General features: G+C 30.8%; 2 protein-coding genes across 15 annotated transcripts in view; one reads left to right on the top strand and one right to left on the bottom strand.

The window, feature by feature from the left end:
• Positions 1-19,639, bottom strand: part of LOC143230313 (uncharacterized) — a 136,225-nt gene that overhangs the window by 23,889 nt on the left and 92,697 nt on the right. For 3 of the 11 annotated variants that reach the window (XM_076463627.1, XM_076463625.1, XM_076463624.1), the window contains exon 6: positions 17,948-17,986. The exons of 6 other annotated variants lie outside the window; for them this stretch is intronic. In XM_076463627.1, coding sequence (XP_076319742.1) covers positions 17,949-17,986 — 38 coding nt within the window. In that variant the 3' untranslated portion in view covers position 17,948. Of the gene's footprint in view, positions 1-16,060; positions 16,199-17,947; positions 17,987-19,639 lie in introns of those variants that run through there. 2 more of the 11 variants (XM_076463626.1, XM_076463623.1) reach the window with 2 other exon arrangements.
• LOC143230311 (uncharacterized) overlaps positions 1-19,639 on the top strand; it is a 59,711-nt gene that overhangs the window by 18,053 nt on the left and 22,019 nt on the right. For all 4 annotated transcript variants that reach the window (XM_076463610.1, XM_076463611.1, XM_076463612.1 and 1 more), the window contains exons 10-22: positions 147-235; positions 405-489; positions 584-948; positions 2,359-2,466; positions 2,747-2,864; positions 6,299-6,465; positions 7,112-7,315; positions 7,535-7,633; positions 9,707-12,485; positions 14,157-14,311; positions 15,988-16,188; positions 17,226-17,327; positions 17,860-18,010. In XM_076463610.1, the coding sequence (XP_076319725.1) occupies positions 147-235; positions 405-489; positions 584-948; positions 2,359-2,466; positions 2,747-2,864; positions 6,299-6,465; positions 7,112-7,315; positions 7,535-7,633; positions 9,707-12,485; positions 14,157-14,311; positions 15,988-16,188; positions 17,226-17,327; positions 17,860-18,010 (4,623 nt within the window). The remainder of the gene's footprint in view (positions 1-146; positions 236-404; positions 490-583; positions 949-2,358; positions 2,467-2,746; positions 2,865-6,298; positions 6,466-7,111; positions 7,316-7,534; positions 7,634-9,706; positions 12,486-14,156; positions 14,312-15,987; positions 16,189-17,225; positions 17,328-17,859; positions 18,011-19,639) is intronic.

The following is a 19,639-nucleotide window of genomic DNA, read 5'->3' as shown; positions in this document are numbered from 1 at the left end:
TGTCATTCAGATCTTGCAGAAGTAACAAGAAATTAATAAAAAATCTATATAAATTAACTGAAGCAACATTTAAATCATTTTTTTATATCTAAAGGCAATTTTTATTTTATTTTCAATTTATTCTTTTTAAAACAATTTTGTTTCAGTACCTATGAATGGTAAATCTGGTACAAAACGTCGACTTTTTACTGGAATAGGCCCTGAAAAACTGTTGCCAGAAATTCAAGGTGAAGATGTAAGTAAACTTCTAAATACAAACTTCACACACACAAAAAGACAAGAAACTTACAATCTTGAACACTTATGAGCCTAAATTTCTAATAAAACATACCTTTATTTTGTTAAAATAACTTTTACACAAACTTAAAATTATGTTTTAAAAGAAGACTTGTCTTTCCCTTTAGGGTCAAATAGAAGAAGAGGGAAAGAACCATCTTCCTCAGTTGTTTGACAGACAAAACAACTACTGGACAAAACCTGAACTCCAACGTAAGATAAATGTTTAATTTAGTTGTAAATGGGCAGGTTGCTTTAGATAATAAGTTTTTAGCAGAAAAACAACTTATATATTGTATATATGTAGGTCTTGAAGTCAATTCTGCTAATATAAGGAAGTGGATTCAAGAAGAAGACCTGGATAAACTAGAAGGAGCTGTATTAGAAGGCTATGGGGGAAAACTGAGTAGTGTGGAAACCTCTAGTGAGGAAGTTAAGAACTATATCAATGAAACAGTACCAAAGATCATGGAACGTATAGAAGCCATACATGCAGCAGTTGCAGAAGGAAATGTCTTAGAGCTTGAAAATCATCTGGACAAACAAGATTTTGTATTAGCAAAAGACCACATGGGGATGACTCCACTACATCGGGCAGTTATTCTTGGCCATATGGATGTTGTGGAGTACATTCTAGAGAAGTTCCCAGAGACTGTGAATGCTAGGGACAAGGTAGGTTTATCAACAAAGTTTTATGCAATAAATGATACTTATTAATACTAGAAATAATTGATCTTAGAACACCAAAATGTGGTTTTTATTTTATTATACAATCAACTTTTCACCTTACAGTTTTTCAGGAACATTAACTAAAACACAAACTGAAAATTTAATATGCTTTGAAGTAAACTTTGGCAAATAAGCATTCACTTGTACCTCATGCAAATACATTTTTCTAACTGAAGTTCTTTTATTTTCTATTGGTAAAATACATTTATGTGAGGTATAAGTGAATGCTTATGTGGTTTGCAATTAAAAAAAAGGAAAATAACAGTACCATAACTATTCATAGTATTTGAGAATTATTGGTTTGGTTTGAGCTTTGCGTAAAGCTACACGAGAGCTATCTGCACTAGCCATCCCTAATTTAGCACCGTAAGACAAGAGGGAAGGCAGCTAGTCATCAAGACCCACCGCCAACTCTTGGGCTACTTTTTTACCAATGAATAGTGAAATTCACCATTACATTATAACACCTCCATGGCTGAAAGGGTGAGCATATTTGGTGTGATGGAGATTCAAACTCAGTTGAGCACCTTAACTACTTGGCCATTTGAGAATTAAGCAATAAAAAATTTACACTAGTTAAATACAAATAAAATCTTCTAATTTATAAATCAACAAAGATTCTTGTAACACAACTGAACATGATTAACCACCAAGTATTATACAGCAATTATTTCTAACCTAAAACTTTTAAAGAAGGCTTTTGTCCCTTTTTTTTTTTAAGTTGAGACAGTAATTCAGTAAAGATGTCACTTAATGATCTAAAACTCTCACCAGATGGAATGTACTACTCTATTTAGAGTATTTAATAAGTGTAATATTCTCAACATAGACAGCAAATAGTACTAAAGGTGGAAAATAACACCAAATTATTCTTACTAGTGACAGAAAATAGTGTAATGTTTTAACTACAGGTGGCAAGTAACTTTTATTATATACAACAACTAACAAAATGTTACTTTACTAGAAGTAACAAAGAGCATGATATACTTACTATCAGTACAAGTTAGTAAGGTATTTTTATTAGAGACAGCACATAACTGTATTTGTCTTGAGAGCAGCAGCAAATAGTATTGCCTTCTTACTATATACAATAAATAACTATACTGTATTTTCATGGGAGAGACTAAATGACAATCTATTATTCTCACTCACAAAGCAATAATGAAATATTTTACTAGATACAGCAAATAACAATACAGTTTTCTGACTGGTGTTAGTGAAAAACACACAATACATTCTTCCCATTGCAACAAAATATACTAGTATTCTTTTTTCAACAGATGACAGATAACAGTTTTATATTTTAATCATTTTGCCTGTAATGATACTATGTTTTTTTTATTTTGTATGTAGGATGGAAGAACAGCCCTCCACTATGCTGCAGCTGTCCCCCGAAAAGATGGAAAAACTATGTTTAAAATGCTACTTCAGGCAGGAGCCAATACTAGAATCAGAGATCAGGTAACAAGTTTTAGCTCTTGTTTCATATATAAACAGTGTAATAAAATTCAACAAATGGTTCAGTAATACACAACTGACTTTTCAAACCTATTTCAAGTTATACTTTCTAGGATATGATAAAGTAATAAAACCCTTTTTTTTTGGGGGGGGGATTACTAAATTGTTACCTTGTATTATCAGTAAATGTAACTGAAGAGAGAGCTCCAGAATATCTTAAAATTATTTTCCTATCAAATATTTTATAACAAATAAATTATGTACTTTACTACATGATACCTAGAGAGGCAGAACACCAGAGTACTACAGAACTCATCACCTGTCCAACAACTCTGATCATTCCAAAGAACAACGTGGTAAAACAACCAGCAATCAAACAGAAAAAGAAGTTAAAAAAGGCTGTAAGTAATGCATGTGCTATATTCTACAACCTAAACATAGCAACTAAATTATGCCATACACTTATAGTGGTCAAATGAAAATAATGTGCAGAAAATATTATCAAATACATACCTATTACGATCTTAATTTCATAAGCACAAAAAATATGATGGCACAGAAGAAAGTGTGAAAATGAGCTCTTTTTGTGAGATGTGTATGATTTCTGTCTAAACATATTTTGTTTATTGGTTTTAATGGTTTATTTAAATGGTTGGTTTGCAACAGCATACTTTGTTTGTGATGATTATTGCAAATAACTTCTTGAATTTATGCAAATTTTGTAGTTTTAACTGAAATATTTTAAAAATATACACATCAAATTAAAACGATACTGCACTATCAACTAACAAGATAGATTGATCTGAATGTAAATATAAGCAGAAAATATTAATATTGATATTGAGAGCAGTATAAACCAGTTTGAGGAGATGTAATACACGAAATCTTAATTTAGGTGAATTATTTGTCCTTACTATTTTCTATCATTATGAAAATGTTCAAATAGATTAAAGTTATAATTTTTCTATACTTAAAACGTATTTCTGATAGGTACTTACCTTCTCTCACATAAATTGCTATCTTGTTTGGTGCTGCCCTTTATATGCTCAATTTTTTTGCATGCCACAAACCTTGAGCTCTCATATACCCAAAGATCAGTGTGGCTGCTCCTTTCATGCAAACTGTTATACGACAACCCTACATCAGAGGGGTATGACACCCCATTCTGATGCATATGACTCCCTCTTTCTACCAAACTATTATTTCAAGTTTTGGCAGAAAATGGAAGCATTAATTTTCAAAAGGTAGGAAGTGTGAGAAGTGGTAAATATTTATTGGAAATACATTTTCAGTATAGAAAAATTATAACTTCCAATCAGATGCATTACTCCCTCTTGTATAAATATATAGAATCCCACATTAAATAGGTAGATGGGCTGGTGCACAGAAAAGAAAGAAGCATCCTTCAAAAGAGTAGATTTTAGCAGTAGAGGATAACACGTGGGAGATTGCTTCACTTTTCTCCCAGCTATACTCTTCTCTCAGTGTGGAAAAAGGTGATACAAACATGGTTAGAAATTGGGAGGAACACATCAGTGAAGAGAAAAGTGGTTGGATACAGATCCAAACTACACAATATTGGAATTTTATTCCTGTATAGTACAACAAAATATCTCTTAGTGTAGAGTGGTTAGGGCATTATAGACCACACATGGTATATCATCTGCATCCAAAATACCCCATCTCAGCAGTGTGCAATTAGTGGCCTTGGAAATTATAATTATTATGTCATCGTGGCCCTAAAGTGCAGATTTGACTAGTTTAAGTATACCTGGACAGGCACCCTTTGCTATAGAATGGAATCCACAGGAAAAAAAAAAAGACTTGACTCTGAAATAGGACACATATATAAAAAACAAGGTATTTTACTCAGTCACAGTCTTACAGAAGAGTAAAGGACTGTGACAGTTGACAGGCACTTCTCCAATGAGGGAAAAACAGCTTCTTGAAGCAGATAATAAGGGATAAATGTATAGGATGTAGTTCCAGTGCTTAGAAAAAGAAAAAGAGGCAGGTAAAAGGGAAGGTGCCTGATCAGAGTTAAGACACCAAAAATTGATGACAGGGAAAGAGAAGATAAAGAATAAAAAGCCAATCAAATCCAAAGGGTAAAGGAGGGAGGAAAAAGTGAAATACAGAGGAGTGGTGCTACGGAATGAAACAACAGGGCAAAGGAGGAGAAACAAACAAGTCTTTAAGGTATTGAAGCAACTTAGAGTAAGTATGGGATACAGAAGACCAACTGGATCCAACAAGGGTTAAAAGTGGGTGCTATAAGGAAACAAAAATGAAAAAAAAAAGAATATGGCTTATAAGCCACCAAAGTGGAGGTTAGGAGAATTAAATCCAGAAGAAAAAAGACAGATCGAGGAAGGGTCAGGAAGAGGCAATCATAAAAGTCTGACATATAGTGACAAAGATGAACAAAATCATCTGGAGAAAGTGATAATTGGGATTAAAAAAGAAAAGTATAAACACATCCCAATCCTATCTGAACTCATCAACTGTCAAGATAAATGAATGAGGAAATGAAGACAAAGGCATACAGATCTGAAACAAGATATCATTAAATATTAACTTAAAAAAAACCCTAACCAAGAAGTAGTTATAAATCTAATCAAACATATGTTATTGAAACCAAATAACTATAACTAATAATATGAATATCCAAATATTAAAAAAGGCCAGAACAGAATCACAGCTTATCTGTCCAAAGTTTGTGGATTCAAATGTGTGGGCCACCAAACTCAAAGGCAAAGGTCAACTTATGTAACAATCAATCTCCCAGTGTATTAAAGTTAACAAATCCTCAGTTAAGTACTGCCACCTGAAGCCTGGATAAGTGTGCTTGAAGTAAGTGATAACATTTTCAAAGGGGAAACATAAGCTTTGGTGAAAAAAATAGAAAATATCTCCACTTCATATGAAGTTTAAAAAAACAAGAGAAAAAAATAAAAACATCTTGGCAGTAGCACTGCCAAATAAGAAGTGACAGTTTGGTATAATTAAATGGAGGGAGCCACTTGTCACCCTCCTATTTGTGTAGAGTTGTGTCATGACAGTTTGCATGCAAGATGCAGCCACATTGGTCTTAGGGTATGTGGAAACTGAAGGCTTGTGACATGCAAAAAAATTCTGCATATAGAAGGCATCACTGAAAGAGATCAGCTATATATGTGAGACAAGATAACATACTAGATCAGAAATCATGGATATTTTACCTTATTTAAGGGGGAAGGATCCTGAAAATATAATTATTGCTTACAATATAACTGAAATGTTGTTGACTTTACAATTTCCTGCTTTCTTTTATTTCACAGTTTATTGTGATAACATTAAAATAACATTTTTAAACATAAAAAGTGTGTATGTTACGAGTTTCATTTTTTAAATAACAGATGAAGAAGCTATATGAACCATTTATTTAGAAAACTTCCTTACTTTAGCAGTTTGCCATGGTAATAAACTGAGCAGTGCTTTAAAGCTTGTTGCTTTTTAAGAAATGATTAGGAATTTTACATGGATTACTATGAAAACTTAAGCAATTTTGTGCTTCAGTGCTTACATACTGATTTAAATGGAGCAAAATTAGGCCAAGTTTGATTAATACTGGACTTAAAGCTACAGGTGTAAGATTGCATAAAGGTACTATTCACCAAAAGCATTAAAGAGTATAATATGAAATTATGTCTTGAAGTTTTAAGTTGAATAACTTATTATTTAATCATTTCAGTAGGCTTGTACCCATGGCTTTAATATGTGGTATATTTTTATGTTTGTCCTTGTACTACTCTCAGTTCCTTTGTTTCATATTCACAAAACCCTATCTAAACAGCAACCATTCCAAAGGCAATCATACCAAAATCCAACAAGGCCTTATTAAATGGTGATGTGGCAGAACTACAAGAAATAGTAGCAGATGGATATGGTCACTATTTAATTAGTAAAACATCTTGGCATGAGAATGTTCAGCAGTATTTGAAAGGATTGCCAGAGCTTTTAGTAAGTTTGGAATACCATTTTTTTACTCATCACACATCTTCCATCAGTCTTATTGATGTTTTAAAGGAACAAGGATTTGTAAGGAAACACTATCACTTAGAAATGAAAATATCCAATGTTCAAATTCTTGAATTTAAAATTAAAATTTTTTTATTATATATATATTTTATTCTCATATATTATAAATATATACCAAAGAAGAAATCATGCAGTGAAACTTAACATATATTCTTTGAGAGAATAACTGTTTCTGAAAATTATAGTGTTATTCCATGTAATAGCATGTTTATTTTTTCCAAAATTTGGAAAATTACTTCTAAACGTTAATATCTAAAATGACTAATAGATAAAATCATCAAGTATTTTTCTAATAGCATAATAGCCTCCTAATGTGATATCATGAGCTTGTTGCTATTCCAGAATTCCTTTGTTGCATGTTTAGCACAATGTATTAGTTATGCTACAAAGAGCACTAGAAGTGTTAAAACACAATAGAAATATTAATAATAATTAGCATTTTTTAATAATTCAAAGTGATGGAAAATTCATGTTTTAATTGTTATTGAAGGATTTGATAGTTGTTTTCAGCAAATAATAAAGTAAGAACTTATATAAAACATGGAATAAATATTTGATTTCTCTTTAGGACTTGAGTATTATTGTCCAACAAGCTCTGAAGGCAGGTGACTTAGCAAGTTTAACAGAACATGTGACAAATAATGAACAGTTACTGTGTATAAAAGATGAAAATGGTGAAATGCTTGTTCATCAAGCTGTTGTTCATAACCAGTTCCCCATACTTCAGTTTCTTGTAAATCATTTTCCACAGGTTGTGAGACAAAGAGATCGTGTATGTATATATCTTTTTTACTACACATGAAATATCTGTTCATGAGACAACAATTAATATTCCAGTTAAATGCTCCAAGTCAATTTTAAAGTAAACTGCATGGAAAATTATGTTTACTCAGAATTATTATTTTTTATTGTAAGCAAAAATTCCCTGATAAGTATTATTATTTTATTTTGTTATGTAAACCAAATAATCATGATAGTTTTGTTTTGTCAGAGTGGCTGCACAGCTTTACATATTGCTGCCAAGAAAAAGGATGACAAAGTTTATGATTTCCTTGTATCTAAAGAAGCTGATCCTAAAGCACTTGACCAGGTAATAAAAGATTATAAACAAGTTCATAATATAAGAATGCATAAGTATACCCGCATATTCATATATAAAAACATTAGAAAAAGTATTTACTGTTTCATTGATATTTGTCTTAATCTAACAAATTCTAATACAAGTTCTTTACACATTTACTTTTGGATATTCTAATATATGAAAGGGAAGATGTTTTGTCAGTTCTCTACATTATTATTTCAACCTGTTTTACATCCACAGTTGTAGAAAAATAAACTTAGAATACACAGTTAAATGACTGTGACATGTGACAACTACTGCTAACAAAATTATGGTAGAATAACATGTAACAGTACTAATTGACATTTAGAATTTTGTAGATTGTGTGTTACCACTGAAAACTGTTTTGGAAGAGGTTTGTAACAATCCATTCCAAAACAAAATATTTATACACTCAGGTTACAAATCTGTGTTTGGATTGAAGATTAAGGAATTTCCAAGAGTAGGAGAACATTCATATTTACTGACAAACAAAGGAATGTGGATTAATTTCAAGTACTAGGATCATCCAGAGACATGCAAGAAGCTGTACTCTAGCCATGGTTGGCAAAGTGTGGCATCTTGTAACAGGTGAGAATCCTAAAACATAAAGTCAATGGCAAATGCTGTACACATATCCCATGCAACTATATGTGAGATAATTAAGAAGGATCTTTGTTAGAAAAGTGACATAAGTAATTTATATAAGTTACTTCCATGAATATCAGTTCAATCATTTCATACCTCAGGCAGATGGAAAACAAAGTGGGTGTTCTTGCTATTTCCACATAAAGAAATAACTGTCAACCAGATGGATACAGCATCTATGGATCTCTTCCTCTGATTTAAATATCAGTACCCACTGATGCACCTGATATTGCTCTTCAATAATCAGAAGCTAAAGATTTTAGGTGGAATTTCTTAAGAGTTTACAGAATCCAAGGAAACCAACCAAGTACAATAAACCTCCTGAAATAATTTAAAGACAACAGGGCTTAAGAAACATCATTTATAAAACAAGAACTCAGGGATAATGCTGACTCAAGCAGTAAAGAATTCTAAAGAACATCCACAACTCAAGGATACAAAGGTACTTCAGAAGAATATAATGAGCCATACACTGAAAAAATAAAAGAAACTGTGGACAATGAAGTAGGTCTAACAAAAGAATATAATAACATTCAAATGGTAGCTTTTACAGAGAAACTTGAAGTCAATAATACTGATGACAAACAGCAACAGAGAATCCTGAAATCGTTTATACTTTTTATTTAAGTAACAAAGAACAACCAACACCCATTGGTGCACCTTATTAACTTAGTAGAACCAGCAATTATAGGATTTACTAATTTGTAGTCCTGAGTCCCCAAAGAAAACCAATAAAGTCAATTCTTTATGACTTTTAGGAGCTAGTGAACATTAATGTTATTACATTAAGTAGTTTAATGATGCCAGTAACATTTAATATAAGTTATTTAAAACATCCTGTTGATATTTCTAACATAAGTTATAATGAATATTTTCAATTCTGTATATTGTTTAATTGAACAAATACACTTTCAGTGGGCATTAATAAAGTCACTTCTTAGTGTTCTATTTGATATTTTTAACATAAGTGACAATGATAATTCAGATATAAATGTCAAAAGCACTGATAATTTCCTAAAACTTTGTGTTTTAATATGATATTATATTTAAAATTTTTAATGTATTTTCTTAACATTTCATACGTGTATCCAGTTGTACAACAACAATTTACAATGTTGTTTTTTTATTAATATTGCGTGCTTCAAATGTCATTACTATGTTAACTGGAAGGAGCTTACTCAATAAAATATTAGTATAAAATTGATGTTTAGAATTTTGATTCATTTATTAGGTCCAGTATTGAAAATAATGTTACACTGAAATGGATAAAACTCTGAAAATCAAATGAAATCATTAATGTAGACTAAGCCTGTGAACACTTTCTTTTCCAAGAAACTGGTACTGGTAAAAGCAGAATTAAAGAATTATATTATCTTGTTACCAAATTAAATTAATAAATTTTGCTTTTATTTATAGAAAGGAAGAACAGCTGAATATTACATAAAACAAGGACAAAAATCTGAACAGATACTGACAAAAACTTCAGATGCTAATAAACAGATGCCTACAGGGGTTTCAGATATAACATTAACAAAACAAGAAACCAGAGATACTGTTGACTCAGTAGCAGAGAATCCTGGGATCAATTATGCTTTAGATTTAAATGATGAAAAGCAGTCAGTACCCACTTATGTATCTGAGACAGCACAAGAAGAACCAGCAGCTAAAGATACTTTAGAAGCAGTCTCTGAAGAGCACACAGAATACAAAGAAATAAATGATGCAAACACTGAAAAAACAGAAGAAAAAGATATCTTTGAATCTAATGATAATCAAGAGGTACCATTTTCAGAAAAAGTTGAGGTCAGTGATACTTTTGACATAGCAGCAATAGAGAATTCTGAAGTCACTGATGTTTTTGATTTAAATGATGAAAAGCAACCAGTACCCACTGATGTACCCAATGCAACACAAGAAGAACCAGCAGCTAAAGATACTTTAGAATCAGTCTCTGAAGAGCACACAGGATACAAAGAAATCATTGATGCAGACAATGAAAAAACAGAAGAAAAAGATATCTTTGAATCTAATGATAATCAAGAAGTACCATTTTCAGAAATAGTTGGAGTGAGTAATACTGTTGACATAGCAGCAACAGAGAATTCTGAAATCACTGCTGTTTTTGATTTAAACAGTAAGGAGCAATCAATATCCAACATTGCATCTGAGACTGCTCTAGAAGAATCAGGAGATAAAGATATTTTAGAGGCGGTCTTTGAAAAATATACTGAATCCAAGGAAGATAATAAGGCAGATAATGAAGAAACAAAAGAAAGGGGTGAACTTGAAATCATTGATATTGATGACAAAGCAGCAACAGAGACTCCTGAAGTCATTGATACTTTTTATTTTGGTAATGAAGAGCAACCAACACTCATTGATGTACCTCAGACGTACACAGAAAAAGACACTATAAAAACTCAGGAAAGTAGTGTGCCTGGAAGAAATACAGCAAAACAAGAACCTGACAATATTCAAGTGGCAACTTTGAAAGAAGTTGGAGTTAATGACACTATTGATAGAGCAATAGAAAATTCTGCAATAAATGATGCTCCTGAGACAGTGCCAGAAGAATCTGAAGATAAAGAAACTTTAGAGGTAGACCCTGAAGAACAATCAGAGTACAATGAAGGTAATGAAGCTGATATTGTAAAAACACTTGAAAATGGTACTCCTGAAGCAGACAATGCAGAAGAGAACACTAATGATGTTCAAGAAGTTAATTCTGCAGAACAGTTAGGCACCAATGGAAATGCTGACACTGGGATAGAAAATCCTAAAATGGATGGTAGTTTTGACTTAAATACTGAAGAGCAACCAACATCCACTGATGCTCCTGAGATAGCTCTAGAAGAATCAGAAGGCAAAGAAACTTTAGAGGCAGCCCCTGAAGAACAACCAGAGTCCAATGAAGTTAACGAAGCTGATGTTGAAAAAACACATGAAAGTGATACTTCTGAAGCAGACAATGCAGAAGAAGAAATTAATGATGTTCAAGAGGTTGAATTTGCAGAACAATTAGATACCAATAATAATGCTGACACTACAATAGAAAATCTTGAAATGGATGGTGGTTTTGACTTTAATACTGAAGAGCAACCAACACCCACTGATGCTCCTCAGAGAGCTTTAGAAGAATCAGGAGGTCAAGAAACTTTAGATGCAGCCCCTGAAGAACAACCAGAGTTCAATGAAGGTAATGAAGCTAATGTTGAAAAAACACATGAAAGTACTCCTGACACTGCAATAGAAAATCCTGAAATGGATGGTGGTTTTCACTTAAATACTGAAGAGCAACCAACATCCACTGATGCTCCTGAGACAGCTCTAGAAGAATTAGAAGGCAAAGAAACTTTAGAGGCAACCCCTGAAGAACAACCAGAGTCCAATGAAGTTAATGTTGAAAAAACATGTGAAAGTGGTACTCCTGAAGCAGATACCATAAAAGAAGAAACTGATGATGTACAACAGGTTGAATTTGCAGAACAAGTTGGCAATAATGATAATGTTGACACTGTGATAGAAAATCCTAAAATGGATGGTAGTTTTGACTTAAATACTGAAGAGCAACCAACATCCACTGATGCTCCTGAGATAGCTCTAGAAAAATCAGAAAGCAAAGAAACTTTAGAGGCAGCCCTTGAAGAACAACCAGAGTCCAATGAAGTTAATGAAGCTGATGTTGAAAAACCACATGAATGTGGTACTTCTGAAGCAGACAATGCAGAAGAAGAAACTAATGATGTTCAAGAGGTTGAATTTGCAGAACAATTGGATACCAATAATAATGCTGACACTACAATAGAAAATCTTGAAATGGATGGTGGTTTTGACTTTAATACTGAAGAGCAACCAACATCCACTGATGCTCCTGAGAAATATCTTGAAGAATCAGAAGGCACAGAAACTTTAAAGGCAGCCTCTGAAGAACAACCACAATTCAATGAAGTTAATAAGACATTGATTCCTATACAACAAGAAATGTGTGATGTACAGGAGAAAGATATAGATATTAAAAATTCTCCAAGACATAAACAACCTGCTGGTGATCAGTCAGAAACTAATAAATCTTCTGAAAATTTCCTTTTAGAAACAGAAACTAATGAAAATGAGAATAATAATGATAATACAGAAAATGATGATGGGACAAATAAAAAGAAAAATAGAAGAGAAACAAGTGCAACTTCACAAAATCGTAAGTACTAACTTCATAACTATTATGTGATGCAGTGTGTGACTGAATTTTAATATAAATAGTTATGTGTTAAGGGAATACACGGACACCAAAATCTGTTATCTGTAGGATACTACATTTATTTTAGCATTAAAATTATGCAGTAATCCATGTTAGCGTAAATAGCAATCAAATGGAAACTTGGGATTTATAAAATTAACTAATGTCAGTATATTTAGGGATTTTGTTAAAATATCAGCAACTAATTAGATTTGATAATAATTTGGCTTTAATAACATTCTGATATTAACTGTCAATTTACTTTATCAGCATTTTGTTCTAATTGGGCTTGTGCTTAAATATTGAGTTAGATTCTGACATTTTTACTATCAGTCAGTCAAGTTTGTTTTGAAGTTAAGCACACAACTACACACTGAGTCTTCTGTGCTCTGTCCACAGTGTGAATCCAAAGACATACCTCTGTGCTAATAGGGGTCCAGTCAGTCAATAGAAAGTTTTAGTTCTCATTTTATGTATATAGTAGTATAAATGGTCTTAATACCCAGATCCACATGTCTTTTATCTTGTAAGAATAACCACTATTATTTTTTCATTTCATTATTTCAGAGATATAGTTTTAATATGTTCCAGATTCTAACATACTCGCCTATAATTCAAATGCTAATGACACTCAACTGAATTTTATTATAATGATAAAAATTACAAGTATTCAGCTGAGAAGTTTATTAATTTTACATGTTTTTTACTTGTAACTAGGTGTCACAGTATTTCAGCTCTCAGTTTTTACAGTAACTTAATTCCTAATTATTAAACTTAAGCATAGTTTAATTTGCAATTACTGTATTTAATCATGTTGTTCTAACTTATGTTTTCAATATCTTAATTTAGATGTTTGTTGCTAGAAAAAGCATGTTACATGATGTCTTCTAGACACTTCATAAAAGTTAACAATCTAGAAGTTTTGTGTGTATGTAGAAAGAACAATGCAATATAAATCTAAGCAAAAATTCAGTGAGTAGTGAGCAAATCTGTTCAGTGATTCAGAGAGTTAGCAAGTTTGTTATCAATCAGGTAGTAAGAGGAAATTTAAGAGTTAAATTTATATCTGCATTAGCCACACCATTAATCTTAGAATTTATGTTCAAAGGCTGTATGAGAAGTCAGGTTTATACAAGAAACTAACCTGCAGCAAATGTTAATGAAGTAATTAACAATTTTGTTATCATTAATGTAGACTGGAATTGACATTATTTTTCAAAAGAATCCACTCAATGACTGAACACTTAACAATATTATAATCTATAATTATTATAATTATCAGTTAAAATTTCCTTAATTACTAAATACCAGGTTAAAAATAGCAAACAGTGTAATTGCTAATTTTGATACCTTTCACAAAACTTGCAGATATCTTAGTTCCTAAACATCACATATGCAAGTATCTTAGTTTTGGATCATTAGATGTAAAAATACCTTGATTCCTAACTACACAGTTTTTATGGTGTCTTAATTTCTAAGTACAAAACTTAGACATTTATTTTCACAGAGTTAATTTTTAAAATTTCACTCATGTCCATTTTAATAAAATATTTGATAGGAAACAGATATCCTATCTATTGAAATGAAGAAAGTAAACCTAATCTTTGTTGTTAATTTAACTTTAATTTGCAGACTATCTTAACAATCTGATTGAAAACTGGATACAGGAAAGAGACATGATAAGGCTGGAGCATGTCATTATTGCTGGACAAGGTGAAAGATTAATTGGAAGAACATCAGACAATAGAGATGTTCAAGAATTCTTTGATAATGTTCCAACCTACATGGTATGGATTTATCAAATTAATATAAAAAATAGTAGAAATAGTTGCAAAAATTAGTAATGTTTTTGATATAACCACCTACAGCACATTAACTTTTTGTTGCTAAGTTAGATACATATCAGATATGTGTGCATTTGCTCTTCATATTTCTAACTAGCATTTCTACTAATGCAGTACAAGAAACTATTGTACTAATTGTCCTTTTTTAAGAGTAACTGTTTTTAACATCTGTTAGGATGCTTTCATCCAAAGAAACAAAAACTCAACAAAAATTTAATGCCTACAATTTTTAGGGTATTCATTCACTCTATTTTAAAATAGGTATCAAATTAGTAGTTTCCCAATAATTAGGCATTTCTTAATTGTTCAACAGCTTCTAAAGTGATAGTATAGGCACCTATCATTTTCTTATTAAACTCTTCCATGTTGTTGAAGTAAATCTTTTTAGGAACAAGAGTTTCATACAAAAGTTTCCCTAAATGTTTCTAAAACAGCTTTATTTTCAATAGAAACAAGAACAAGTGAAATTGATCAGATTTCTACATTACATCTTTTTTTTTTTAATCAATTAAAGTACTAGTATAGTTTTTAGTATTTCAGTTATATTCCTTTCTCTTGCATATCTTATTTTTATAAATATTTGCAACTTTCATTTCAATACAGAGGATTAATATAAGTCCAGTATTAATCCATTTGGACACTTATTTTGTTTTTTAATTTTTTGTCTTTCCATGTCACTTGCTTCTTTTATTCATAACTTATGTAGCTGAAGCCAAAGTGGGTTTCAGTTTTCACTAGACCAGGCACATGCTACAATCTACTGTTCTTCTTTTTTATTTTATTTTTTTAAACTACAGCTTAATCTGCTATTTTCAAACATGCTCTTTTGATTTTTAACACTTTACCAACTTCATGTGTATTTATTTGCTATTCCTAATTATTTTAACTTTAATAAAAGATCTAGGGCTACAAGTCGTAAAGCAAGATTGTCATTTGGTGTTGATAATTGCTACTGAATAGATATGAGCTTTTTCGCTGTTGAGTGCAGGAGAGAAAATGCATTTGAATATCTTTTACAGTGGACAGAAATTATGTAAATTCATGAATAATGAAAGGTTATCTTAGGACATGAAAAGTTGATTCACTGTAAAGTAAATTTTAAAAATTGCCCATCAAACTGCAAACCACAAGTTCACATGTATCTCTTTGTAGACCCAACAAACTTTCATGCTAAATTTGGTGAAGATCTATCAACAGAGGGTGAAGTGATGGTAAAAAATGTCCATAATAACCTTAAAAACTGAAAATTTGTATACATCTCTCCATGGGCCCATCAAATCTCAGTATTAAATTTGGTGAAGATCCATCTGCAGGGAGTGACGTAGTAGCAAAATATTCGACAGAAACCACAAAATACAAAACTGAAAATTTGTACGTAACTTTGCATGGATCTAATGAACCTTCATACCAGTTTTGGTAAGATCCATCAACACTGTGTGAAGTAGTTACATGGACATACAACAGACAGATATTATATCTTTATATATTATAACTGTGAAAACATCATGTTTTAAATAATGAAATTCAAAATCAAAATTTATTTATTTCTCTCTCATTACTTCACAGCCTTAATCATATACCTAATTTTATGTAATACAGTTGAACCAATTTCTTTTCAGGCCAACATACAAGCCGTTCATGAAGCTGTAGCACAAGGCAAATTGGCAGAAGTAAAACAGTTGTTAACAAGAAAAAGATTTGCTTTAAGTCGTGACCAGCAAGGAGCAAGTCCATTACACCTAGCAGTACTTCATGGGAACTTTGATGTGGCAGTTTACATTATCAACACATTTCCAGAAACACTGAATGGCCCAGACAATGTAGGTTCTTCTGTAATATGAGTAAAATTCTAGAGTATTCTAAAATAATACACATTTATTGCATCATAAGATAGCTAAAAATTGTTAATGGTTTTAAGATGAAAAGTTTGCATAAAAAGTTTGAATATGTTCTTACAAGCTTCAGGTCAGTATTATCAATAAATATGGAATGAAAAAAAAGGCTGAGAAATGGGTATTTAAATAATGTAATTGATGCAATATAACAAAATAACAGGAAAGAGTAACTCTCTAATTGGTAGTTTTTATTATAGGAAACTTGTAGTATTTTAAAGTTATTTTGGAAAATATTTAATTCACATTGTTTAAAATAAATAAAATAATAAGTATTATTCATGTGATTAATATCAAAAAAGGAACAATGCAACCTTTACTTGAGTTGATGTATGATTTAAACAGAAGATATGCTATTGAAGTATGAGTGCTTTAATCTTTTAGTTAAATCTTCTTATACACAAAAAATTATAATTTTACTTCCCTCAAGATGTAACTACAGTTATTAATATCTTAAGCTAAAAACAGTTTTATTAATCGTAAGACAATACAGTCACCTTTAATTTCGTAATGTACTTAAGATAAGTCTTATGAATTTAACTTGATCTTATTACAGGCAACAGAAAATATTTCATAAACTTCAAAATATAATAGTTACTTTTAGATTCTTATTGTGCTCGAGCTAAGTTGATCTTAATTATCCAAATCAATCATATTACATAAAGTAGAGAGACAAAAACGTTTTACTAAACTCACAATATATCAGTTATTCTTAGTTTCTTACTGTGCTCAAAATAAGAATGATCAGTCCATTTTGAAGTTATTATAAAACATTTTTTAACTACATTCTAGATATGATCCTTACTCTTATTTTCTTACTATAAGTCTTATAAATCCAACTACATCTTACACATGTTACAGGCAGAGGATCTTTATAATGTCTAAATTATACTTTTAAACTATTGGAGAAATTATTTTGAGTATCAATACTACTAACACTGCATGTTAAAATATTTTCTGAGCAGGAGGGAAGAACACCTCTACACTATTCTGCTATTATACCTTATGGAAGAAAATGCTATGAGATTCTAAAAGAGGCAGGAGCTGATGACACTATAAATGACAGAGTAAGACAAAATAAGATCTTTGTCTGTGTTTTCCTATAAACTTGCTATATTATTTCATTAACAAGAAAATATTTCTCTAAGCTTCTTTCAAAGTTTGATCATTTTCATATTTTACTTGTCAGTCTCTTGATACTTTTGTTTTCTAAAGGATAAACCCAGTAGTGATCATCAGTTATAATTATAACTGTATGGGAAAAATATTTTATTTCAATATATTTGGAATACAATATAATGTTTGAATTGCAAAATATCTTTATTATTCATTGTCAAGACAAGAAATATTATCAGCTAAATTAATGTGAAAAACTTTAAAAATAAAAATATTGTTACACTATTGTGTCAGTGTAAGAAATAATGTTCAAAGAATCTGTACATGTATGTTTCAGAAATAAATTTGTCTTAAAGTATTGCAATATTATTACCATTGTGTACATATTTAATTTTAAAAAATGATGAAAGTTACACCAACATTAGGAATTGCTATGAGAACAGCAACAGAGGAAATTTTCTAATGTTGAGAAACATACTCTAGAGTGGCCACAGTCCTCAAGACTACCTAGACCAACCAGGTTTACTGACCAATAGGGATTTATTAATGAGCTATAAGAAAGGAGATTCACCTCAGAGAAGTCCTTCCACAGTGGAAATCTGGCATCGGCCTTCCAATCAAGAAGAAGAACAAAGTATGTTAGAAACTATTTTTGTGGCAGCTTATACTGAAATAATGTCTTTAAAGTTTGTAAATATTAGAGTTAACCAATTCTTTGCCTGTAGAAAGCTCTGGAAACCTAATGTAAGTTTACTAATTGAAGTGATAGTGAATCTAATATTATAACTCCTTAAGACATTATTCTGACTGCTTTATATTCAAACAGAACATAAAAAAAATTTTTCAAAGTTGTAAGTCTCGTTTAAATAACAATAAGTTCCGAGTACGAACATCATAGACAATATAGATTCAACTATACAACAGTTCATATCATTAACTAATTATGACTTGTTTACTTGAGTTTTATTCTTAATATCCTTGCAGTAAGCCAAAACCTTTCATAAAGTACCATGCTATACTGAATCAGTTCATATAACCTCATGTTTGTGGTCTTTATATGCAAAACGTCTGAGTTTTGTTCAATATCTTGTTCCTTAATCTAATAAGCTATTTTATTTTTGATATGTTTTCATGATGTATTTACAGATATTAACTTATCTCAAGATGGCTGGTATGGGTATTAAAACTTTTATTAAAATAAAATAGAGAACAATGTTTCAACCTTCTATGGTTAACCTGAAGATGACCTAAGAAGGTTGAAATGTTGTTCTCTACTTTATTTTAATAAAAGTTTTAATACCCATACTAGCCATCTTGAGATACACTTTCACTTCAAGTGGGTTTCTTGTCATCAAGAATTATCATCCCTTTATTATTTCTAACATTTGCTTGTATCCAAATCAAAGAAAGGTATTGAAAAATTTTCTCTCAGTCATAAATTGAGATGAGCCAATATTAGCTGCTCTATCAAGTAAAGCTCTAAATTTGACTTTAGAGCTCATTACATTTAAGTTGTTACATTTGATATTTGAAAAGAAATGGAGAAACAACATAATTTTGTAAAATTAAAATGTCTATAAAGAAATATTTATCATATTTCCTTCCACCAGAACTGTAACAGGGTTTCTATATCACACTATGGAGTAATGAAGAACTTCTTAACTGAATAATATTCCCATGTTTGTTCTTTTTCAATAGTACTGCTGAGTATTACAGTAACATTTACCCAACTATGTTTCTTAAGGCTAAAAATTTCTACTTAATCAATTAACTACAGTGTCACATACACTTTAATTTTAGTCATATTTTAATCAAAATATTATTAATATAATACTATAATATCATGTATAAAGGTAAATCTTATCATTACATTGCTCTTTTAGGATACAAATTATTATACTGAACACTTCTTTAGAAAAAAAAGAAAAAAAGACAAAACGTAGTGAGATAAATCAGGTTACTCTATGATACCAGTATTACAATGTTTTAATTTTTAGAAAAAGTTCACTTTCAGGTGAATGTTTGAGAAATTAGAGGCATTTGAATTAGTTTTTACTTAAATGTTTGGATTGTCACTTATCATAAAAGTTATTTTAAGCAACTTGATAGAGCTTAAATGTTCAAATGTTTAAGAATTACTTGAAATGTAAAATTCAAATAAATGGACAAAAAATACCAAAGGCTGTTTATGTCAAAACCTTTATAATTTCACATGTAATAAACAAGGATAGTCAACAACACTTCAAGTGTCCACTACAACAAA

This window comes from Tachypleus tridentatus, chromosome 10 (assembly GCF_004210375.1).
Source record: "Tachypleus tridentatus isolate NWPU-2018 chromosome 10, ASM421037v1, whole genome shotgun sequence".
NCBI classification, from domain to species: Eukaryota; Metazoa; Arthropoda; class Merostomata; order Xiphosura; family Limulidae; genus Tachypleus; species Tachypleus tridentatus.
Note: the sequence above shows the minus strand (reverse complement) of the source record. Positions and strands in the feature narration are given on the sequence as shown.